This window comes from Loxodonta africana, chromosome 4 (assembly GCF_030014295.1).
Source record: "Loxodonta africana isolate mLoxAfr1 chromosome 4, mLoxAfr1.hap2, whole genome shotgun sequence".
Taxonomy (NCBI): domain Eukaryota; kingdom Metazoa; phylum Chordata; class Mammalia; order Proboscidea; family Elephantidae; genus Loxodonta; species Loxodonta africana.
Genome location: NC_087345.1, coordinates 134,982,608 through 135,007,988, shown reverse-complemented (window position 1 = coordinate 135,007,988; position 25,381 = coordinate 134,982,608). Strand labels below are relative to the sequence as shown.

General features: G+C 42.8%; 1 protein-coding gene across 1 annotated transcript in view; it reads right to left on the bottom strand.

The window, feature by feature from the left end:
- Positions 1-25,381, bottom strand: part of LOC111750833 (anoctamin-2-like) — an 84,899-nt gene that overhangs the window by 9,538 nt on the left and 49,980 nt on the right. The window contains exons 6-8 of the mRNA XM_023548716.2: positions 7,738-7,890; positions 7,319-7,371; positions 4,997-5,178 (exon numbers count right to left, since the gene is read on the bottom strand). Coding sequence (XP_023404484.1) covers positions 4,997-5,178; positions 7,319-7,371; positions 7,738-7,890 — 388 coding nt within the window. The remainder of the gene's footprint in view (positions 1-4,996; positions 5,179-7,318; positions 7,372-7,737; positions 7,891-25,381) is intronic.

The following is a 25,381-nucleotide window of genomic DNA, read 5'->3' as shown; positions in this document are numbered from 1 at the left end:
CAAAACAGACTGACTCCAGGTACAACCTAATCTTGTAGATTGAGTCCTGCCTCATTAACATGACTGCTTCTAACCCTGCCTCATTAACATCATAGAGGTAGGATTTACAACACGCAGGAAAATCACATCAGATAACAAAATGGTGGACGATCACACAATATTGAAAATCATGGTCTAGCCAAGTTGACAGACATTTTTGGGGGACATAATTCAATCCATAACAGCAGCCAAATGCCTAACCACTTGAACCACCAAGGCTCCGTACACATAGTATCTCTCTATCACAGTCCCTCCCCCATTCTCAATCTCTCTCTTTCTCTATCTGTCTCAACCTCTCTCTCCTTAATTTCTTACAGCCAGTGGCAGTTCCTGGCTTAGGAATACATCAGAGGTTATGTCCTCACTTCCTAAATTCCCAAAGGATTTGGTGACCCAGACAAGTTCGCCCAGCATGCAGTGGTACTGTAAGGAGGACCCACCTGTGGCAGAGATTGCCGTCAACAATTCTTACTGATCTTGTAAGTGCAGTCTATTTAATACACCGATTTAACATGTTATACCTAGCTTGTATGACAACTTATTCTCTAGACAAAGAGAGTAGGGCATCTCTTTATTTTAAATGTAACCCTTAATACTCCCTAGTCTTCACACTGTAATCAGAAAAGTCACACAGAAGCAAATGTTTGATCTCATCACTGCTCTCTTATAAACCCCCTCAGTGGTCTCCCACACACCTCAATATGACAAACATGCTCTTCTTAATTTGGCATTTGCTTTTTCTTCCAGTCTCTTTTCATAGCTTACCTCTTTCACGCTAGCTCCAGCTATCTACGGTTACTCCCAAGGAGTAGAACTCTCTTGTTGAAGGACCTGAGCACACCCTAGACCCTCTACCTGGAGCACACTACTCTCCCTGGACCTCTTTTACCACCTGACAACCCCACCTCCCACCACCCCTCTGCACCCCACTTACCATTTAGGTTGACTTGGTCAAGTGAATGAGGAACTATGGTCATTTGTGTACTGTTCATTCTTCGGGCCTCATCCCCCTTGAAATTACCCCTGAACACTTAGGTCTCAGTCAGGTGCATGGCCCCCTTCAAAGGACTCTCATAGCTCCCTGTAGTTACCCAACTGTAACTTAGTAAAACTATAGTTTAATTGCCTGACTTTAATAACTCATCTCCTCTATCTGCACTCCTTGAGAGAAGCACTGTATCTTGGTCCTTATTATATAGCCAATGTCAAGCATACAGTAGGGCCTCAGAAATATTTACATAATGAACCTATAATCTTCACTCGTATTGCAAGTAATGAAAAATGGTGGGTATGACAAAAGCCATTTCAGTTTGATCCTCAGGTAAATTTTCTTGGCATGAAATAGAATAAAATCGTACTCCATGAGCATCAATCTGTGGCAGAATTTAAAAAGGTGGGGGGCTGGTATTTGAGCATTGTGCTCTCTTAAAGAATTATCTATATGGGATCAAACTCGAAAGTTTAGATAGGAGGCTTAGGGGGCAATAAGTTTATGTTAATGGGCAGGAACAATTTGGAAAAGAAGGGTGAGAATGGTTACATAACTTGGAGAAAGCAATCAATGTCTGAACTGTACATGTAGAAGTTGTTGAATTGTATGCTCTGCTGTGTATATTCTCAACAACAACAAAAAATAAATTATTTTTAAAAAGGGGGCATAGATAAGCCATGATCCCAACTCATTGCATGGAAACGATGGAGAGAAGACAACCAGAGTTTTACAGCTGGCTGGGATATCTAGTGACTCTGGAGGTAGATACAAGAAAGCTTACTCTGATCCACACGTGCTAATACCTCGTGTCCTGAACATTGGTTGTTTTGGCTGTGCTGTATCCATCCACTTTAATTTCCCACTACTCCAAGGTCCTGTGCTTCAGATGGAGATGACTTTACCCACTGTCCCCATTCCCAAAGGATTCAGACTTGCCCCTGAGAGTATTACATTCCTCTGGCTACAGTGATTGATTCAAAGTAGGTGTATACTGATCCCAGCCAGTCAGCGACAATAAGACTTTTGCTGGGGTCACTGGGAAAGAGGCCTGTGGTTTTTTCCCTGCTAGGCTTGAACCCAATATAATAATGGCCTGTCATTGCTGGAAATCTTATGGAGCTTTAAAATATAGTCAACATCAACTGAATTAGAGTTGAGATTTTGCACAACATTGACTGATTCAAGCCTTGTCTAAAATTAGACCTACTCTCAACTTGCACTTACGGGGGCCATTAAATTCCATTTTTGGTCAAGCCAATTTAAACAACTGACGTTTCTGGAAATTATATTCCAGATATGTTTTTGGAAGTTCTGAAGATCAGGGGCAAGGTGAGAGACACTTGGTACTGTTATGGACAGACGCATCTAGATCAACTAAAGGAACAGATAACATTATTCTTGCTTCCCCACACGACAAGTCACATTCATGTTGCTCCCCACTGTACACAGGGGTTGAAGCCTGAGTTCCTGGATAAATCTGTGGTTTAGTTCAGGATCTGTTTCTTGGGAACCTCTTCAGCTTTCTAAGCCTCAGTTGTTTTTTCTGTTTTGTTTTGTTTTGTCTTTAATGTACAATGAGGAGTTTCAGTAAAATAATATCTATGATCTCTTCCAGTTTAAAAAAATTGTCTAATTCTTACTTTTTAGTGCCTGTTTGTTTAATGCAAACCTGTTGACTGACTTTGTGGAATTTGCTGGAGCAGACCTTGATGCCACTGGAAAAGGCCAGGAACTGGTACCGCCCTCTGGAGACCACCATCTAGCACCATGGACAGACAGTCTGGCACCCGAGCCATACAGAGGAGTGGCCACTGAGCAGTACATAACCTAGTAGCAAATCTGCCTGAAATGCAACTTTAGTCCAAGTCAGACTTTTTACAGCTCCACGTGTGAATATACCTCTAACACCCAAGCTGATGCAAATGGAGATCTATGTATGAATTTATTCATTCATTCTTGGGTCTGGCCCTGGATTTTGCATCTTTTCTTGGTTGGCTAGCGTTGAACCCTAAAGTTATTGCTCCTGATACCAGACTATCCTTCTATTTAACTCACAGATTGATAAAGTTGTTTAACTCAGCCATCTACTTTAGGAAGACCAATTCGTGTTCTCAAACGGTGAATCCAAACCTAAGCAGCTGTCTTGAAAATGGTTGACCTTGATTACCAAGATGTCCCAGGTGGGAGAACATGACAAACATGCCCAAGATCATCACTACTGCAAACACAACTGAAAACATTTGTTCTTGGGTGGAGGCATCAGCAGCTTCTACTTCAGACACTGCTGGGGATGACTGGAGAAAGCCCTAAACATCTAACACCGGTTCCACAATACCTTTACCTGTTGTTGTTATAATACTTATTGTTTTTGTTTGTTTGTTTGTTTTTAATAGATGAGGCGTGATTTTTTATTAAGTTCTGTATAGGCACTATCATTTAACTCAGGGTACAAAAGGGTTAAAGAGTTTATACCCTTTGGCTCTTCTCTTTATTTGCCCTTCTTCGGTAAATAGCGGACAGTTATCTATTTCTGGCTTCACTTATCTCTGTGCTGATGGCTTTCAATCATGGCTATAAGCCGGAACTCTCTGGAATTCCAGTTTAGTGTGTTTATAATTTAGGTGAAAATTGCCTCTTGTATTTCCTACCATCACTTTAAATGCAACATGATTGAAATAAAAATCATCACATGTATCATAAAACTAGATTCTCTTATCATCTTCCCTGACTTTGTTAATGGAACCACCATTTCACCAGTCTCCTGACTTCAGCCCAAACTTTTCAGACATCTTTAACTCAGCCTCTCTCCTGTCTCTTGTCATCATCTTTGCAAAGTATTATATGAAATAGTCAACTTCTCCTTTCCTCTTAATTCTTTCTACCTCCATGGCCTCTGCCCACCACGGTTTATATCTGAATGATGCAACAATCCAGTGGCTCTGCCTGAGTTCTCTGAGTTCTAGTCCATCTTCCTCAATTTCCTTAAAGCTACCCTGGACTGCCAGAAGAATGAATAAATCTTAGAAGGAGCACAGCCAGAATGCTCCTTAGAAGCAAGGATGGTAAGACTTTGTCTTAAATACTTTGTACATGTTATCAGGAGGTACCAGTCCCTAGAGAAGGACATCATGCTTGGTTAAGCAGAGAGTATGTGAAAAAGAGGAAGATACATTGACACAATGGCTGCAACAATGAGCTCAAACATAGTGATGATTGTGAAGATGGCTTAGGAGCAGACAGCGTTTTGTTCTGTTGTACATAGCGTTGCTATGAGTCAGAACTGCCCCGACGGTACCCAACAACGACAACCCTTTACCCTATCATTCCCTGGCACTGAAAAGGTAAATATCTTCCTGTTTCACCACCTTAAAACTCCCGTCTGATTGCAGAGCCTACTCCTCCTACCTATTCAAATTCAACAATTTGCTTATACTATTTCAGGAGTTTTACATATGTTGTATTTTCAATATTATTTCCCAAGCACTGTCATTGTTAACTACACTTTCTAGCCTCTAAGTGTTTACCTAAGACCCCAAATTCATCCCCACCTTAATGGCTATGCCCATGCTAACTCTCCATCTAGAATGTTCTTCCTTTCTGTCCTGCAACTCTTACTAGGCCCTCTTTCTCTCCAAACACCCACAATGCTCATGGTCCATGCTACACATGAGCACAGAATGACCTTCTACTTCCTATTTCTTCTGCTTGTTTTCTTCCCAACCAGACCATAAATCCCTCGAGGGTGAAGACAAGGCTGTATATATTTCTTTGTCTGCTCCACAGCATTTAGTAAAAGGAACTTAGTAAGTTCTTAGTGAAGTTGGTTTCATAGTAATTCAGGGTGGGAGGTGGGAGAAAAAGGGAAAGGTGAATGACAGAATCCTAGATCATCCAGAAAATTATTTGGTGGCCTCACAAACCTGATTTACTTTTGGTCCTCAACTGCTCTCCTCCTGATTACTTTACCTGCAGAACTGAACCTCCTGGTCGAATTGTGAGTTTTCTGGCTGTGTTCCTTCCTTCAGCTGGCTGACATTGAAGAAGGAGAGGGTGTGGTTGACAAAGCCATTCAGAGTCCCATTGTGACTATAGGAGTACTGGTACACAAGGCGGGGGATGAAGTCAGAGGTGACGGCAATGACAAAAGCCTGAGAGAAAGAACCACAAACACTTGAGGATTGGTCAGGATGGATGCTGTCCAGGTCCTCAGGGTTCATCTGGCTCAGTGATCATCCATGCTTGGCCTTCCCATCCAGACAGTTCTACTCTAACATGGGAGGACATGCATCAAGCTCAGTTCGCTGGTCCCTGAGGCCATGCAGCTGACTCACTCTTTTGCCATCTCTGACATGTCTAAGTATATCCAACAGGCAGTGGCTGTCACAACCACTGCAGCAAAGGATGCTAAGCCAGTTTGGACCATTTGGTGTTGGAGGGATTAAACTACCTCTGAGATAATTGGAGCCCTGGTGGCACAGTGGTTAAGAGCTTGACTGCTAACCAAAAGGTCGGCAGTTTGAATCCACCAGCCACTCCTTGAAAACCCTGTGCGGCAGTTCTAGTCTGTCCTATAGGGTCACTATCAGTCAAAATCAACTCGATGGCAATGGGTTTGGTTTTTGTCTTTTCTGAAATAACTGAACTGGCATTGGTTTTGGCCAAGCCAAACACAGTGGAAGATTTTCTGAGAAACTCACCTATGCTGGTGAAAGTGTCATTTAAGTGCAATTGGCAAGAATATTAAGTAGCAATGTACATCCACGCTTGAGTGACACCAGAAAGCCAGGAATGCCAATGCTATGATTCCATAGTTTCCTCAATTTGACCGTCACTTCTCAGCCCTTTTTAGTACACCATTTTATGGAAGTACATCATCTTTTATCCATTTTACTTAGGGAAATTGAGACATAGGGAAGGAGAGGATTCTGCTAGATGGAAACACACATACCCAGGATAGCCTCTGCTATATATATTTAAGTGCCTTATAAATGTCTACGGAGCAAACCAAACAATAAATGAGTGATTGCATGTTTGAATGTGGAGGTACTTTCTGCAAAGAAAATCTTAAATCTTCTTGGCAGATGTTTATATTCTATTCTGCACCAGCGATTAAAGCCCTTTAGAAAATATGTGGTAAGAAAATGTTTTCTAAATGTATATGTGAGTATGGATGGATATAACCATATTTGAGGATGAATAGCATATTTATGGTAATCGTAGCTATGACTTACTGAGCACTTATATATGTCTGTTCATCATCCCATTTAATTTCCAAAATGATCCTATTTGATGGGTGCTATTATTTTTTATTTATTTTTTTTTTATCTCCCATTTTACAGAGAAGTAAACGAGTCTTAGAGAGGCCAGGGAAGTAAAACTTGGTGTCACTCTATTCTATAGATGGCAAGTGGTTAAGACGTGGGACATTTTTCTAGTAGACATTACTTCAAAGTAGCTACTGATCTACTTCCCAAATTGGACTTTATTTCTAAGCCTCACGATGTGTGCTTCCTATATTGAAATATTTGTAGCCAAATTCAGAATGGATTGGGCTGATTCTATCTATCTTCACACCTCTCCATCTATTTTATGGTTCTCAATAGGGAATCAGATCAGAGCCAGAATCAATGTTTCCCAAGGGAAAACGGGTTGTGCCTCTCTTAGTGTGCACTGAGCTGGCTGGTATTTCTTTGGGAGGTAGAGTGGGAGGCCCCGCCTGACCACCATTGGTACAGAATGCAGAAAAAAAGGAGCTGTTGGCTTGGATCCAGCAGGATTTCCTCTGGAAATGTGGATATGTCTGGAAAGGCAGTTAAGGTTACAACAAGTAGGACCCCACTTCTTCCAAGTCCTGTCTTAATCTACACAGTGCCAGAGTCCATGTGGATAATTAAGACTTTGCACTGACAACCTGGAGGAACCGTAATTAGGAATTGCAGCTTGGGCAATGTTCCAGGTATTGTTTAGTGCAAGAGCAGAGAAAGAAAGAAAAGAGGAAAGGAAAGAGATGGCTAGATATGTGGAATTCTTTCCTCATTATTCTTGGCTTTGAGGGAGGATCAAATTTTGACTCTTAAGGCCATGGTATACATTCTCATGGATAATTGCCTTTCTTTCTCTCAGGGAAATATTAAAAGTAATGGCATGGCTCTGATGGCAGCACAATGAGCTAGAAGCTCAAATTGGGGGCAGCTGGGAAATCATAAGGGTCAGCGTCCTGCTTGGAACATCTCATCTCTGGAAAACTCTTCTCCACAGAGCTAGGGCATCATGAATGTAAGCACTTACATTGATGATAACGGAGAACTTGCCAATTCCAGAAAGAATGTCAAACCAAATTCCTGTAAGACAGAAAGGAAGGCGTCTGGCTCATTCCCACTCTTGGCCCAGTGATGACAACACTGCAGCTCAGGTGATGTTTTGCAGGCAAATTATCAGGGGAGGACTTCAGGACCTCCCAGGAACGGGCTTGTCTGGAATGGCTTAGGTGCACCCCTGTCTGGAAACTGGGAGGAAGCATGCGGGTGGATAAAGTGGTCTTGGAAGGCCTCCAGAACCTGAGGATATGGGGATGAGGAACTCCACAGTGTGAAGAAGCAAAGGCTTTCCCCAGCCCTCTTGATTCCTGACATAGTGTGGAGATAGTGGCAGGAGATGAGGTAGAGGAGGGATGGAGGAAAGGCATGGCCTCTAAGTGGGAGACATACCGATATCTTTGGTTCTCACAGCATCTGGCCGTCTTAGCTCTGTAACAAATTTCTTTGCATCAAGCCGCACTTCGATGACATTGTTGAGGAGGGCAAATACAGGAGCCAGAGGAAAGGAGGCCACAAAGAGGGTAACAAAACCAAACTGAATGACTAGAAGAGAGAACAGGATGAGCAGCTTCACCAGAGAGAAGTAGGACTTAGATCAATTCTGCATCGCAGTTCTGGCCTATTGTCTTTTCTTACTGAGGTCTCTTTCCATGTTCTTCTCTTGGGCTCCCTTTTCTCCTGCCCCACAGTCATGGGTATTTCTTTCTCAATACCTGCCAGCCCATTGGTCAATGTCATCACTTGAGAGATATGAAAAAATAAAAAGTTTTGACTGTCTTCCTTCCTTCGCCCTTTACCTCCAGTCATTAATCCTGTTCACCTAATTCAGAGGTTGGCAAACTTCTTCAGCGAAGGACCAGGTAGTAGATATGTTTGGATTTGCAAGCCATACGGTATTGCTGCAACTATTCAACTCTGCCATTGTGGAGTGAAAGCAGCCATAGATAATACGTAAGCAAATGGGCTTGGTTATATTCTAATAAAAATTTACTTACAAAAATGCAGCAGGCTGGAATTTGGCCCCTGGGCTATGATATATCTTAAAAATATCTCCCAAATTTGGTCTCTTCTTTCTATACCCATGGTCACTGCCTTTATGTAGAAAGTTTATTCATTCATCACAGATTTACCGAGAGCTCACTAAACGTCAGACAATATGCCAAGTATTTAAGAAGGAAAAGGCCGGGTCCTGCCTTCAAGGAGCTGGGTTTTGAGGGGATAATATGCTCAAAGATGTACAACGAGGTCTGTGTGTGTCAAGAGAGAAAGAAGAATGTGCCAAAGACAGAGGAGGCCCAAAGGAGGAAGAGCTCAAGTCTATCTAGGATGGGGACACAGGAGAGTCTCCATATGGAACACCCAATTCAGTCTCGGAGGATGGGTCTGCAGTCCCCAGAAAATTGGGTTAGACAGAGCATCCCAAGCCAAGGAAGCAGTGTGAGCCAAAGAGTGGAGGCATCCTGGGCCAGTCAGATGACTAGAAGGAGTTCAGGCCCTCATCATTTCCACCTGGGTAACTGCAATACCCTCCTAATAACTGGTTTCCTTGTCACCAGTCTCCCCTTGCCCCTGTGGCATGAAAAACAAAGCCCCCAGCAACCTGATCCTGTCACTTACCTACTGTTAAAAGTTGAATTGTGTCCTTCTAAAACATATGCTGAAGTCTTAAACCCCAGTACCTGTGAGTGTGACCTTGTTTGGAAATAGAGTCTTTGAAGATGTTATTAGTTAAGGTAGCATGAGACCATACCAGAGTAGGGTGGGTCCTAATGCAATATGACTGGTGTCCTTATAAAAAGGGGAGAAGAGACACAGACACATAGGGAAGACGATCATGTGAACAGGGAGGTAAAGACTGAAGTGATGCATCTACAAGCCAAGGAACACCGACGATTGCCAGGAACCATCAGAAGCTGGAAGAGGCAAGAGAGGATCTTCCCCTAGAGCCTTCAAAAACAAAGACAGCCCTGCTGACACCCTGATTTTGGGCTTCGAGGCTCCAGAATTGTGAGACAACAAATTTCTGTTGTTTTGTGGCACTTTATTTATAGCAGTTCTAAGAAACTAATACACCCACTCAAAAAATTTCTGTTGGCTCCTCTTTGTTTACATGATGTAATAAAATTCTTTATCTTGAAATGCAGATACCTTACAATCTACTCCCAGCCTGCCTCTCTAGCATCATCTCCCAGTATTTCCCCACAGTCATCATGTACCTACCATCATGCCCTCTGAACTTCTCATTCTTCTGATTTTTCCCTGAACACAGTAGGTCTTTCCATTCTTTTGTGCACAAACATCTATTCTCTAACTGTCAAACTTCTATGCATCTTCAAGATCATTCAAATGCCACCTTCCTGGTGAAGTCCAGTACTCTTTTCTCTGAATCCCACCACTCTTAGTTCCTGCCTCTGTTTCAGCCATCACCCCCTGCTGCTGTGATCCATCTGCTCATGATCTAGCCTCCATTAGAAAGATAGGGGCTTGGACCATTCTAAAGGCTCAAAACATGTTTGCTGATGGAAACACAGTCCTGAGTTCCAGGAAAGTCACAGTCTAAAAGAACTTCCCTGCATGCTAAAAGCAAGTTATTTAACTTCTCTGTCCCTCAGTTACTTCAACTGCAAATTGAGAAAATAATCACAAACCCGTTGCCAGAGAGTCGATTCTGACTCATAGGACAGAGTAGAACTGCCCCACGGGGTTTCCAAGGTTATAAATCTTTACAGAAGCTGACTGCCATATCTTTCTCCCACGAAGCGGCTGGTGGGTTCAAACTGCAGACCTTTCAGTTAACAGCCAAGCGCAAATTGAGGAAATAATCACACTTACCTAATAAATTGTCCTAAAGTTAAATATTATTACGTACATAAAGTTCTTTGGATAATGTAAGACAATAATAAATGTCTCCTATTATGTGCAATTTTATTCTTATCGAATAAATATCAACACGTACAGATTTGCCGCAATGTATACTGCATATATATGTGCTTTTTAGCTGCCATTGAGTCAGCCCCTGACTTATGGCGACCCCACGCATAACGGAATGAAACACTGCCTGGCTCTGTATCATCCCCGTGATGGATTGTAGATTGAACCATTGTGATCCATAAGGTTTTCATTGGTTGATTTTTGGAAGTAGATCACCCAGTCTGTCTTAGTCTGGAAGTTCTGCCGAAACCTGTTCAGCATCATAGCAACCTGCAAGCCTCCACTGACAGGTGTTGGCTGTGCATGAGGTCCATTGGCTGGTGATGGAACCCAGGTCTCCCACACGGAATGCAGAATTCTGCAACTGAACTACCAATATCTCATATACTCACATTCTAAACAGACACACATTTAAATGAAACAGAGAATTGGGTTTAAGCACTGAATGAGAGGAGACCTGACTTCTAGCCCTGAATATGCTTCTAACTAGCCGTATGCCCTGAGGCAATTCTCTTTGTTTCAATGGGTATCAGCATCCTGGCTGAAAAACTGAAAGGCCTGGTTTAAATTCCATGTAGGTCTGATTTGCTGTGATGCAGAGATTCTCACTCTCTTGGACAAACGTCAAGATTCTATGATATTCAAGTAAAGAATGAAACAAACAAAGGGGGAGGGAAAGCAGAGCTATAGATAAATAAATAAATGTTCACAGAGGGATAAGCCTAACTGCAGAAGTTTCAGGAAAGAGAACACGTATGGAACTTTACCCAGCACACCTGCTTTCGATTCGGCAGTTTGCTTGGGCCCCCAGTTACGGGTCACTGCTTTTGCTGATACAACCCTGTCCACTGTCATCATCTCTGGTACCCAATGGACTCTCAGTGGGCACTAGGAGACTGGCAGGTGCCAGCTAATGGCAAAACACTTGCACCTGAAAACCTGAAGGCAGAAATCTGTCAAGGCTGCACCCTTGGAACGGCCTGCTGACTAGCTGGCTGGAAGGGGTGGGTGGGCAAGGAAGAAATCTTCAAAAACAATCTCTGGAAGCAGCTCAAAAGGCCAGTCTATCAGCATCTTTTAAATGAGGTTTTACTGAGGAATTTGCTCTGGAGTCTGGGGTCAAGGATGGAGTGGGGATGGGGAAGGATGTGGAATTAACAAGAAAAGCAAAACAGATGTTAGACGAGTTTTCTGAAACCTGTAACACGCCATGTCTGCGTTTAAGTATACATATGAATGCATCTTTATTTATGGAGTTCTAAGTTGGCCTTCTTGGTTCTAATGAGCGCAGTTCTACTGGGCAAATGTTCTTGTATCACAAGTGACTTGTCCTACAAGACCTTTGTAAACTCTCCAAAGCCCTAGCAAGGGCTTGGCAAAGAGACCAGTCGGGGGGAGAAAAGGGCAATCTACTTTTGAGTGATGGCAAATGTATATAACATGCCCTCACCTCACTCATGGAAATGGCACTTAGAAATCCAATGTCCTTCCAGAATTACAGAGAAAATGTGACTTTCCATTTACTCTTTTCTCTGGGCATGAATTCCATAGATGGACATGAATGCTTCCTCTCCAGGGTTGGCCTGATGGCTTGCTCTTTTACCTTCACAAACTCTCCAAAAACAGGCTCTCTTTTGTCCCTTTTCTAGTGCTGGCTTGATACTCTGTAATAGTGCCCATAAACTGTCCTGAACCCATAACGAAAGGTCCCTTCTCTTTCTCTCTTTCCATGCCAGACCTGGAGTAATAGGACACCCCTGTCCCCACCTCTGCTGTCACTTCAGGTTACCCTAGTCAGAGAAATCCACTCTCTGCAGATGTTCCATTGCTGCAGGTGCAGCTTGCTTGGACCGGGCACACTGAGCATTCCCAGGGATCAACCCAAAAAAGCAGAACCAAATAGGATGCTTTGCTAACTAAACCATAACACTCTAGTATGAAAATGCCAAATCCAAGACTTCTCTTTTCAGTCAAAGGTCTTTAATATTGTAGCAGATGGAAGTCCTTTTGATCTTGCTTCATAGGACACAGTGAGATTGGCCTTCACAAACACCAAGATTCCTAAAAAAAGTAAGCCTCTATTAGGATAAGAGCAACACCGGAAATACTTAGTGTACTACACAGTAGAAGCCAGCTTGCCTTGACCAATAACAGATTAAACCTGGCCAAGTCAATTAGGGAGGAATCCATAAGCTGATTTTTAACTAAATCTTCACAAAGCTTGCTGCTCAATGCTCCAGAAATGCCAAGTTTGAAGTACAAATACTGGAAATAATCCTAGGCACAAACATCATTCCTTTCTCTTCTCACACTCCAGCCCCAAGGGGGCCCTTTAAAATAGCCACTAGCCCAACACTGTCTAATGCTGGAGACAGTTAAATCATGGGCCTGGTTACCTGGGCTCAGGTTAAAATAACAAAGAGGGGTGGTTAAACTAAACAAGAAGGCATCCCAAAAGGATATTCCAGGATAATCTGCTTAGAGAAGAAAAAAAGTGTATTAGGGAGAACAGAATGGACAGGTCAGGGTGGGTGGGAAAGCTCTTCACAGACCAAACCAAACCAAATCCATTGCCATCGGTTCAATTCTGACTCACAGTGACCCTATAGACAGAGTAGAACTGCCCCATGGAGTTTCCAAGGAGCGCCTGGTAGATTTGAACTGCTGACCTTTTGGTTAGCAGCTGTAGTAGCACTTAACCACTACACCACCAGGGTTTCCAATCTAGGAACCTTGGTGGCACACTGGTTAAGAGCTTGGCTGCTAACCAAAAGGTAAGCAGTTCGAATTCACCAGCTGCTCCTTGGAAAACCTATGAGGCAGTTCTCGATAGACACAACTCTGATTTTTCATTCATTTATTTAAAATTCTTTAGTGAATTTATAACCCTCCTCACTCACCACACACACAGTAAATCCCATATCCTTGGCCTGGCATCCAAGGCCCTTTACAATCTGATCCTAGCTTACTTTTCTAGTCTTATCTCCTCTCTGCCCACTCTCTGTGCTCCGGGCTAATATTTAGCTGGTTAAGTGTCTGGCTGTTAACCAAAACATTGAATCCACCAGCCTCTCCTTGGAAACGCTGTGGGGCAGTTCTACTCTGTCCTACAGGATTGCTATGAGTTGGAATCAACTCGATGGCAACAGGTTTGGTTTTTTTTGGTTTTATGCTTGGATCTCAAGTTTTCCTGTTTCCAACCATTCCCAGACCATTTGTACATCCCCCAAATCATCATATTTTTCAAATTCTGAGCCTTGAACATACAATTACTGTCTATAATTTGCCTTCCCTTCTTGCCTGCTGGGCGAATTATTACTTATCTTTGGCTCAACTCAAACCCACTCTCACCATCTCACCCAGGCCAAATTGCTTGCCACAGGCATCTCTCCTCCTCACTCCCATAATGCCTTGCAAATGTCATTCTAGTCTTTGTTTATTTCACTTGTTCCCTAGTTGGTAAGTCCCTTGAGACTAGGAACCATATCTGATTCTTTTCTGAGTCCTCACTATCTTGTATGGTGCCTAACACATGCTCAAAAATGCTCAAAGTTTATCTGTTTAATAAATATATGCTTATTTTCACCAACTGTAAAACCAAAACAGAAACAAACACAAAAATAGGGGAAAGCCAAAACAGGCAAATTGAAAGCATTATACTTAATGATGGTGACGAGAGACTGGGACATGAAGTATTAACACCTCCACGTAGCAGCAATTCTCATTGCTGTAATTTGCACAGAAGACTTCCAAGAAAGTTGAAGTAAAAATAGTTGAAGAGTTCAATTTTAATGTAAATGATTGCCCTTTTTTTTTTTTTTTTTTAACTTTCTATAGTTTAATAGTCCCTGGGTATGCAAACTGTTAACTTGCTTGGTGCTAACCAAAATGTCGGTGGTTCAAGTCCACCCAGATATACCTCAGAAAAAAAGCCTGGCAATCTACTTCTGAAAAATCAGTCATTGAAAACCCCATGGAGCACGGCTCTACTCTGAGTCACTACAATGGCAACTGGTTTCGGTAGTTTAATAAGAGCAACGTAGTCTGCTAAAAGGGATTGAAAACTAGGAGCTTAAGAATCCTGCCTTCTTAAGCCATGGAGAAGCAATACAAAGGAATAATTGAGGGCCACATTGGTATGAATTTGTCTTCTGTCACTCAAAAGGCGGTTATTGAAAGGAGTCAGCTAGAAGCAACCCGTTAATACAAACACGTATGTCAAAACACAGCAAGGGAAGGTCATCGCTGTTTATTTCATCAGCCCATATTTCAAGGCTCTGCACAGTCATCTCCTTTTTCTGTAGTCAAGGGCAGCCAGCACAGTTGAGAGAGTGCTTAGAGCAATAAAACAGTGTGTTGATCAACCATGTAAATAGGATAAGATAGTGAGAAGAAAGGGCATGACCTGGAACCTCAGTATGGGCCTCTGTAGCTTAGGAAAATAGTAGAATGCTTGACAGACGTATAAGAGGGTCCTTCTGTCCATCATTCATTCATTCATAAAGCATTTATTGTGCACATTCTATATACCGAACCATGCCCATTGCTAGGAAACAAACATGAATGGATTACTGCATCATCCTTTAAAGAGCTTAGAGTTCGATGGGAAAGATGAACATGTAAACAAAACATGGCAGTGCCATGTCATTAAAACTTAATGGTGGCCTTAATGGAGTGCTAAAGAGCACTGGAGCAGCAGTAACTCACTGTCACCTGTGGATCTGTGCAGGCTTCACAGAGTTGATGCCCAGTGGGTTTGACTTGAAAAATTGATAAAAGAGGGTTTGACTTGAAGACTAAGTAAAAGGGGTAAATGAAAGCTTATTATACGATTGATAGTTAAGATCTTTCCTGAAAAGCCACTGACCCAAATATACAAACAAACTACTTAGAAAATAAAGACAATAAGCGGAATTCACTTTCAATCTGCATGGAGTCACCTGGGGTTTATACAATGGCAATGGCTGGGCTCAATTCAGAAACCCTGGGGAGTCATGACAGGAACGGACAGGTTTGAAGTAACAGCTAAACCATTAAGAATTTACTGCGTGCAAATCAATGAAACAGATGAGCAAAGCATATTTGACTGTTAATTTTCTTCATTTTTTTGTGATTAAGAAGGCTCTGTCCCCACTTTTTGCCCACCCCACTTCAATGGTAAAATATTACCTTCTTCAGATGTAGGAGAAGGGCCAATGACCTCTTGAGAGTCTGGCTACTCTAAGTATTCAAAGTCAAGTTATAATAGTGGATCTCAGGCTGATGGTGTGATACAAACCAGTCCATAATCAGCCCTATTCTCTGCCTTTGGAAGAAGCCTGGGTCATGAAAGACTTCAGAGGTGAGCTCTGCTGATGGCCAACAGAAAACGGCAGGAGAATGTGATTCTCAGACACAGGGAGGCTTGAAGCCTGGATACTATGGTCTCCTGGAAAGATCTTCCCACAGTTTTCCTTCCACATCCCCTGAATAAAACCCCCAATGCTCAGCAGTCATTGAGCTTCGCTTGACATTTCCTAAACATCAACAGTATTCAGGCACCATGCTCTCTGTTTTCATACAATACTCTTCACCAATATGTGTTATTATATCCATTTTGTAGGTGAGAAAACTGAGTCTCAGAGAGGTGAAATGACTTTCCCACAGTCACACAGCTAATAATTGATGAAGCTGGGAAGCAAAGGTTGTTGCCAATGCCAATGAAGTTCAGTGTCCTTTCGCCACACAAAAAAGTAAGTAGCCATTACTGCAACAGTGCTCCTTCCCCCACCCTAGTTGCCCTCACACATCGGAGGTTTCCTTTGTTGGATCTTCTCCAAATTGGTCACCGATCTTCTCCAAATTGGTCACCAATCTTCTTGTCAGAGAACTAACATACTGATACCATATTATCTGGAATTCGCATAGATGCTTTTACTCTCTGAAGTGCCTTCATTCACACACACAAGTCCTCTGTGGCTGGCACATCACAGTTGTCCCTGCTGTTTTCTGGGCCATTGCTTCTGTCTGACCTGCATTTTTCCACCTCAAAAGTCTTGTATCAGTGGACCTAGTTTGGCTTCTTAAAACTAGAGACTAGAATTGGTGACAGCTGATTCACTTCCTAATTGCAGAGAACAGCCTGGTGAATTCCCAGGAAATGTTTATTGAATGAATAAATGAATGACCTGGCTCACTCACTCTTGTTTACTTTATCCACCTGGAAGATGGGAAGTGAAGGTCAGCTATTTATCCATCCATCTTCGTTCATCCATCCATTCATCCTCTCATCCACTCATCTGGAGTTTGGTAATGCAGGCAGTGAGCATTCTTTCCTGATTGGAAAGAAGTTCCCAAGCAGCAGATCATTACTAAGGACCTTTGTTTACTTTATTCCTTTACTCCTACCTCTTCCCAAAAGGCTGTGAAAAAGTCAATTAAAAGAACATACAATTAGGTTTATGCAATAAAAATGGGGGGGGGCAGTGATAAACTGCACAGAAAGGAGGAAGAAACAAATATGCGAACTCTGCAACCCATGAAGTGGCTATGGTTGGCCATCAGAGTTTACTCTGAGCATCCTAGCTGTTGGAATAAGAATAGAAATGGGTAAGTGATATAATTCTTAGCAAATTTTAAATTACAAGACTGCCCTCCATCTGTTCATTCATTCATTTCTCAAGCATTGACTAGGCATCTCCTGGATATCAGGGGCCTTCTAATACACTGCAGGGTGTAGCATCCAGATATACTCTCACCTTTTTTCCTTAGTATTTATAGGGGGAGGGCCCCTAGTACAGGTAATGCCAAGCAATGTATGCCTCAGAAGCAAAAGGAGAGAAATGACCTGGAACTCACCCCCCCTCCCAGGAATACTGGAAAGAGACCCTGGATGTCGCCTGAACTGTGTTTAAATGCCTTTGGGAAAGGGTAGGTGCCTGGCTATTCAGGGAGATGACTCAGTTTGTATAAACAGGATGGCTCAGGAAAAGGAATTTCCGGGTTCTTTGGGCTATCAGCTTGTAACTCACATGCAGGGAGTTCAGTGGGACAGAATATGCAGCCTTCAATGCTGATAGTTTTGCAGATATTTTTTAATATTTCATCATTACAACTAACACACCATTGGCACTAGTTTTATACATCTAGCCTCTTTTGGCAAGTTTGGAAATTACCTAGTGTGGTAATTTCTTCCATGACTGCCTTAGTTATCTAGTGCTGCTATAACAAAAATACCACAAGTGGGTGGTTTTAACAAACAGAAATTTATCTTCTCACAGCTTAGGAGACTAGAAGTCCAAATTCAGGGTATGGCTCTAGGGGAAGGCTTTCTCTCTCTCCCTCGGCTCTGGAGGGAGGTCTTTGTCTCTTCTGGGCTTCTGCTTCTGCGCAATCTTCATGTGGCTTGATGTCTCTCTTCTCCCTCTCTGCTAGTTCACTTGCTTGCTTTATCTCTTTTACATCTCAAAAGAGATTGACTCAAGACACACCTACAGTAACCCTGCCTCATTAAGATAACAAAGACAACACATTCCCAAATGGAATTATAACCAAAGGTGTAAACCAAAACCTAAACCCATTGCCATCGAGTCAATTTTGACTCCTAGAGACTCTATAGGACAGAGCGGAACCACCCCATAGGGTTTCCAAGGAGTAGTTGGTAGATTCGAACTGCTGAACTTTCAGTTAGCAGCCAAGTTCCTTAATTGAAGTGGAGAAAATACGTTTTCTGTAGCGTTTCAGTATTAAAATAAGAGAGAATGTATTTTCTAGTTTAGCTGTATAAGCTGTGATTAAAACCTTTAGTCTTTGAAAACGTCCATTATTTGCTCTGGAATCTGTCTCATGATTGTTCCTTTGTAGAAAAACAAGGTAATCAAGATTTTTTGTTGTTGATTAAACCATGTTTCTCTCCGAGGTGACAGAAACAATGAGCGATACCATCAGGACCCGAGACCTATCTTGTGACTGAAACCAGGATGGTGTAAAGAGGCCTACAAGATGTCAACAATAGGTCACGTCATCATTTTGTCCCCCTCAAAAAAGAATCAACATTCCTGGAAATCTCTAAACCCTGACCCTCTCTCTATAAAACTCTCTTGTAGCCCTCTTGGGGCAGATAGAATCTGGGGGAAATTTTGCCTCCTCTGTCTCTTGAACACGGTGTTCAGTAAAGCCCTTTTGCTGCTTACCTCCTTCTGTCTCGGTATTGGCTTGCGGCAGGTGGCTCGAATCCGCGGTTTACGGTAACATAATCGCCGCACCAGTAGTGCTCCGAACCACTGGCATAGAGGTTAGGAATTATAGCACATATTTTGGGGGAACACAATTCAATCCATAACAGTGACCAAAGAATATCAGCACTGAAAAAATCTTTGGTGTCACCTAAGCCGTCCCCAGGCCTGATGCCTCAATTCCTTCTACTCCTACTTTGATTAGTGGCCTTTTTTACTTGATCATTTCCAGGACTGGGAACTCAATTATCTCCTTAGCCAGCTCTTTCTGTTGCTCTTTATTCTGTTTCAGTCGTAAATCAGTGAGATGTTGGGATATTTACCACAAAGCATTACCATGGCAATAGCTGACTAACACATGGTGTATTTTTCCTAAACTAGCCATAATTTTAATTTTACTGGTCTGTTAATTTGTATTGCTGCAGGAGACCCACTTGTAGGAGAATTCCAAAAACCCACTGCCATCAAGTTGATTCCTACTCATAGCAACCCCATATGGTTGCCAAGGCTGTAAAGGCAGACTGCCACATCTTCCTCCCAAAGAGCCAATGGTAGTCTTGAACTACGGACCTTTCAATTAGCAGCCAAACACTTTAACCAGTGTGTCACCAGGGTTCCTTACTTAGGAAAAGAGCCTTCTCTAATTACAAACACTTCAAAATAAGTAGTTTTGGCACCTCTGGGGGTAGGGTAGGCTGACCCAGCTAAATGAATATGGTAAGGACTTCTGGAGAGCTTTGATGAAAGACAATGTCTATAGATTTTAATTGTCATTTTGTTTTCAAGGTCATTACTGTGAGATTACCTCATTCATTCTTTATTCTTCCTTCAGCAAACATTTATTGAGCGTTTGCTGGATCAACTCTACGCAACTGGTTCATGGTTTAGGTGCTGTGAATGAATATGATATAAATTTTGCCCTCAGGATGCTCCCATCACAATTTAGTAAATATCACGAACCTGGGCCACTGGCACTGGGAGGTGGTGAGGCCACTGGCCTTAGGTAAAAAAAAAAAAAAAAATTTTTTTTTTTTTTTTTTGCTTTAGGTAAGGAACATAAATAATTGAGTCATTTATTTATCTGAATAAAATGGTAATAAAGCTTTATTAAGAGATCCTTTTGGAACCTGTCACTAAATTCCTTTTATAGTATTATAATCTTATTTTATACAGAATTTTTATTTCAAATTCCCCTCTGTAGGAAAAGTCAAATGGCTGCAAGGACCCAGAGAATTTAACTTACAATTCTGAAAGTAACTGAAGAATTTCCTCTCTTCAGACATCGAGGAAAACTCCACAACTGGCTCTGAGAGGCCTGCGGCAAAGGAGCTTTGAAGCACCTTTCTGGGGTCAGGGACAGTGATGATTAATGTTGCGGCCAGCTCATGGGCCAGAATTCTTTCCTCCCCTCAGAGATGGGGGAGGGGAGACTACTCTGGAAGTCCTCCTTAGTAAGCTCTTCAGGAAAAGGGTTTGATATTGGAGATTCCCTCGAAAGCTTGCTGCTCCCCTCACAGGTTTTTCCGCTTAATCCTTCACTCTCAGGTTTCTCTTTGTCTGGAGCCAGCCCATCCCCACCACAAGTCCTGCCCAGAGGTAGCTGGCTACCCTCAAAGCCCCCTCCTCAGGCTGAATTCCAGCCTTCCCCTGACTCCCAGCTTCCCCTTTACCTTGTGGCCCCTCCCCCATGCCTGCTAGGCTCTGGGTCCTGGTTCCAGCTCAATTTAGAAAAACGTAAATATAATACATCTCTCCCTGCTGCCTCTCCTCGACTGATGACCTGCCCTACCATTACAACTGACAGGCTCAGAGTGGGCTCAGCACACTTCCTGTCTGCATGGGTGGTCCTGGGGATCACCTAGAAGGAAGCTGACAGCTGAGAGCAGGGCCTGGGATCACCATGTCAGGCACACCAGAGGGAGTAGGCAGCTTTGGTTTCACTGCTCTCATTTTTGTTTAAAGCTTAAGACAAGGGACTTTGGTTTCTAGAATTGAGAAGGTCTGTCCAGTTGAGAAGGAAGAAGGAAACCTCACATAACCCCATCCCTTCACTGGAGCCTAAGTTCCCATAGGTCCTAATGAAGTCCTCTCATGGAATGATCTGGAGAGGGGCTTCAGCCTCAGCTCTACTAGTGACTCTTGGAGTGACCTTAGGCAAGTCACATTGCCCCCTGGCATTGAGGTGCATTGTTCAGCCAGTATATATGAACTAGGAAGCCAGCAGTAGAAGGGACTCTAGAGGTCACCTGGCACAATTGTTCGAAACTGTTTTTTTCTCATCGAGACATTCAATGAAAAATAATTACGTGCACCACTCACTTCTGGTGGTGTAGCCAGGTTTTGTGCATACTGAAACTACTCTTGCTCTCTCACTCAAAGAAACATCTAGGAATGGGAGAAAGCAAGGGTGACATTGACTGTTTTTTAGCTTTTATTTTAAAAACACTTTATTAGTAGTAACGCATTACTGTGACACACTGCACTGTTGGTTATGACCACAGGCCAGTGGGTTGCACCATTGCAAGGCAAAAACTCGTGACCTGGTCCAATTCCCTATAATGCTGAGGAAGAAAGTGAGGCCCAGAGAGATGAAGTGACTCACCCAAGGTCACACAGCTAGTTAGAGGCAAAGCTGGATTCACACCAAGTCTCCTCTGATACCCTGGGAACATGGGATAGGGAAACAGTGCTCATCCTTGCCCTACGGTGGTTGTCTGGAGGATAAAGAGATAGCCACATGAAGAAGCTTTTCCTTCAGAGACAGTGGTCCAGAGAAATCAGAAGTAGTGGTACACTCACTATCACCAAGTCCTACTTATCCATGGGAATGGCAGAAACTATTGCCTCCAATGAGGCTTTGACATTTTCTGTGGACTTAAGTCTTCCCTCCCATCAAGCTATTTCCCAGAGTGGCTATCCTGGAGCAGAGTGGATGGGCTCATGTTTCGCCTTCTCCTATTTCTCTGCCTTACTCACTGGAAAGGAGTCCACAATGGGCCTGGGATGGGGGAGGGGAAAAGGGCGGCTAAGTGAAAGGAAAGGAGGAGGGGGAGACTTGGAAGGTGAAGGAGGCAGAGAAAGAAAAACAAGGATAAGCACCACTCTTGATAATCCACTCACCGGATTATCAGCCCATAAATAAATGAGAATTGATGGCAGCATTACTAGAAAGTGAGATTATTTCAGGCTAGATCAGAGAAAGCTAAAGATAGATAAGCTGATGCTCTCATTTACTCAATCTCTCCTTAATAGATTTATCCACTATGTTTTTAGAGTCCTTGCTGTGATGGGCACATGCAAGGCCCTGCAATTCAAGGGGAACCTGCCCTTTCAGGAAATTAGGTACCAACAGGCACCGTTACCTTACAGGCAGCATATATAAAAGTCCTGTGGGTATACAGGAAGAAGTGGGGGGCAATTTGGGGTGGAGGTGGCACAAGAGTTGGGTTGGGACATGTGAATGAGAAAGCACAAGGGATTCCAGGGCAAGAGGAACACACATGGTCAAGCTCAAAGGAGTAAAATGTAGGGTATGGGGAAAATGGTCCAGTTCACTTTGGTTAGACTGCAGAGTGTATAAAAGGGCCCGGGGTTAAATCAATTGAAAGCATGGCCCGTAAAGGTCTTCTTAAGGAGTATGGAGACCCTGAAGATGTTTGAACAATGGAACAGTTAAACTAAGACCAAGACTACACTACATCTCAGAAAGAATAAATTGGGCAGTAGTAAGACGGTAGTACAGGACTGGGCAGTGTTTCGTTCTGTTGTGCATAGGTTGCTATGAGTCAGAACCAACTCGATAGCACCTAACAACAACAATAACAAGATGGTGGTAAGTTGCAAATGGCTAAGATGAGGGTGTAGTAGATAAACACTAGGTATAGTAGGCAGTATTCCCAGGCAGCGCACCTCATGTGCAGCCGCCACCTGTCTGTGCAGGCTTGTGTGTTGCTATGATGCTGAACAGAGTTCAGCAGAGCATCCAGACTAAGACGAACTAGGATGAAAAGCCTGATGATCTACTGCTACTGCAAGCCAGCTAATGAAAGCACTATGAATCACAAGAGTCCAATCAGCACCGATCATGGGGATGGTGCAGGACCGGGTAGCATTTTGTTCTGTTGCGCATGGGGTTGCCATGAGCCTGGGGCCAACTCAATGGCAGTTAACAGCAACATAGTAGACAGAGAGGGTGAGTGGAAGGAGCAGCTTCCAAAGATGTTCCAAAGGAAAAGTCACAGACTCTGCAAAACCCGTGGACTGGAGGTGAGTGGAGAGAAGAGTGAATTACGGTAATGCTGGGGTTTGTCAGCTAGGGGTCTGGAGGATGGTGAGTCCATTACCATAGTAGAGAGCTCAGGAAAACAGTCAAGGAAACCATTGTCCCCCCAAGCAGAATAGCTCAGAAATGTTTCCCCTGCAGTGGATTATCTTCTTGCCCTTTCTTTGACTTGTCTGAAGTCTCAAAACAAGCCTGAGATGGTGGCTGGAAGACGACCCCCTTGTTTCCAATCTAGAGTTTGTTCTGCCTCAGTAGGCGGTTTCAAAATCCCAAGGATGTTTTGGTGAGTGGGCAATTACAAGCTGAAAGGAAGAGGAGTATGGGCAATTATCCGTAACACATCTCTGCTCAGACAAATGGAAGCTGCTGAGACCTAGATGCCCTGAGGCAAGCGCGGTGAGGTGGATTTTTTCTACGACAGGGAGGTCCCTTTCTTGTAACTATTTGCCCATCTGTCTCTGCTATGAGACCCTGAGTTCCTGGAGGGCATGGGCATGTCTGTTCTTCTGTGTCCCCGGTGCCTAGCACAGGTCCTGACACAGCATAGCCCTCGGCCATGGTCAGGAGAGGGGAGCTGCAGAGGGAAAGAAGTGAAATTGGAGTTGAAGTTAAATCCAAGTCTGAGGGAGAGCATTCCGCTCAGTCCACTTCCACTAATGACTTGCTCCCTGAAGGGAAAGGAGTAAATTAGAACCAGAAGTGACTTTTCTTTGAGGGAAACCCTGATAATAAACATGGTTCACTTTGGTCTTTGGAGAAGAAAATTGCTGCTTATAAGGAAATATATAAGCACAACCATCGTGAAGAGGGAGGCCCAGGTATCAGGATAAAAAGAAGGGAGGTCTCCATTTTTCCACTGGGAGAATTAAAAGGGAGTTAAAAAGCTCCTACTATGTGCTGGGAACCACACTAAATGTTGTAACTGGAGAGAGGAACAAGACACCATTGTTGCCCCAAAGCAGTCAGATTTTAGAAAGGGTTCAGGGTACTGTGGGAGAAGAGAGGAGGAGAAGGACTCCCAGGATGGGAGAATCAGAAAATGCTTCCAGAAGGAGATGTGCTTGAACCTGCACAACTCAGCAGAGATGTGTTGCAGGCAGACAGGAGAGCATAGGCAGGCTCAGAGGTGTGGAACTATGGGAGGACTGCAAAACGGCAGTCAAGTCATGAACGCCCTGGTGCCCCACACTGAAGGGGTTCGAAGTTCATCTCAAAGGAAGTCAGTAACATTGGAGTCAGTAGATTTTAAGTAGAAAAAATAATATACCCTGGTTTGCATTAAAAAAAAAAAATCATCCTAAAAACTGAGGGAAAGATGGAAGAAAGCATGAAAAGGGAAGCAGGGAAACAAATTAGGATGCATCTGTGGTAATTCAAAGGAGAAATAATGAGGGCTTAAATGGCTCTTGGTTACTAACTGGAAGGTTGGTGGTTTGAATCCACCCAGCAAGACCCAGAAAGAAAGGCCTGGCAATCTACTTCTGTAAAGATGACAGCCAAGAAAACCCTATAGAACCATTCTACTCAGAAACACATGAAGTTTCCATGAATGGAAATAGGCTCAACAGTAAGGGGATTGATTTTTTTTTTTTGTAAACAGGAATCTAAAACTCTTAGTAGATATTGGTCTCTACTTGTGCAAAGCAAAAGAAAAAGAAGGAAGCCCAAGATTCAGAGGAGAAACTAGTCTATAGACTGTCTACATGAACCATGGCCGCCTCACCCTGAAACCAGAAGAACTAGATGGTGCTTGGGACCATTCTGATCAGGGCCACAATAGACAGATCCTGATAGAAAGGGGGAAAAAATGTGGAACAGAACCTCAAATTCTTAAAAAATCCAGACTTTCTGAACCAGTTGAGACTGGAGGAATCCTTGAGACTGTTGTCCTGAGATACTCTCTAAACTTTGAGCCAAAACTATGCCCTGAAGTAACCTTTTAGCTAAATAGCAGGTTATCTCATAAAACAAAGCACATCACACGTGAGTTCTGCGCTCCTTTAAAAACTCATCTATATGAGACCAAACAGTAAACAATTACTTTAAAACAAAGATGAGAAGGTAAGGGAGCAGGGAAGCTAGATTACTGGAAACGGAACAACCAGAACAGAAATAATGAGAATGTTCACACATTGTGAAGAATGTAATTAATGTCACTGAAAAATTTGTGTAGAAATTGTTGAATGGGAACCTATTGTTCTACGTAAACTTTCACCAAAAACACAATAAAATATTATTTAAAAAAAATCATTTAGATGAAACCAAATGGTCAACGATTACTCTAAAGCAAAGATGAGAAGGTAGAGGAGTAGGGAGACTAGGTTTTTGAGAACTGAACAACTAGAATGGAAACAATAAGAATGTTGACGCAATGTGAAGAATGTAACCAATGTCAATGAACAATACGCTTAGAAATTGTTGAATGGGAACCTATTTTGCTGTGTATACTTTCACCAAAAATACAATATTATTTAAAAATAAGAAATAAAAAAAATTCTTAATAGAGGCAAAAGTCAGAGCCATGAATAAAAACAGCTCAGGATCATATCGAGCAGTCTTTTTTCTAGCTATACTAGTACCAGTTGCCATCGAGTTGACCCCGACTCAT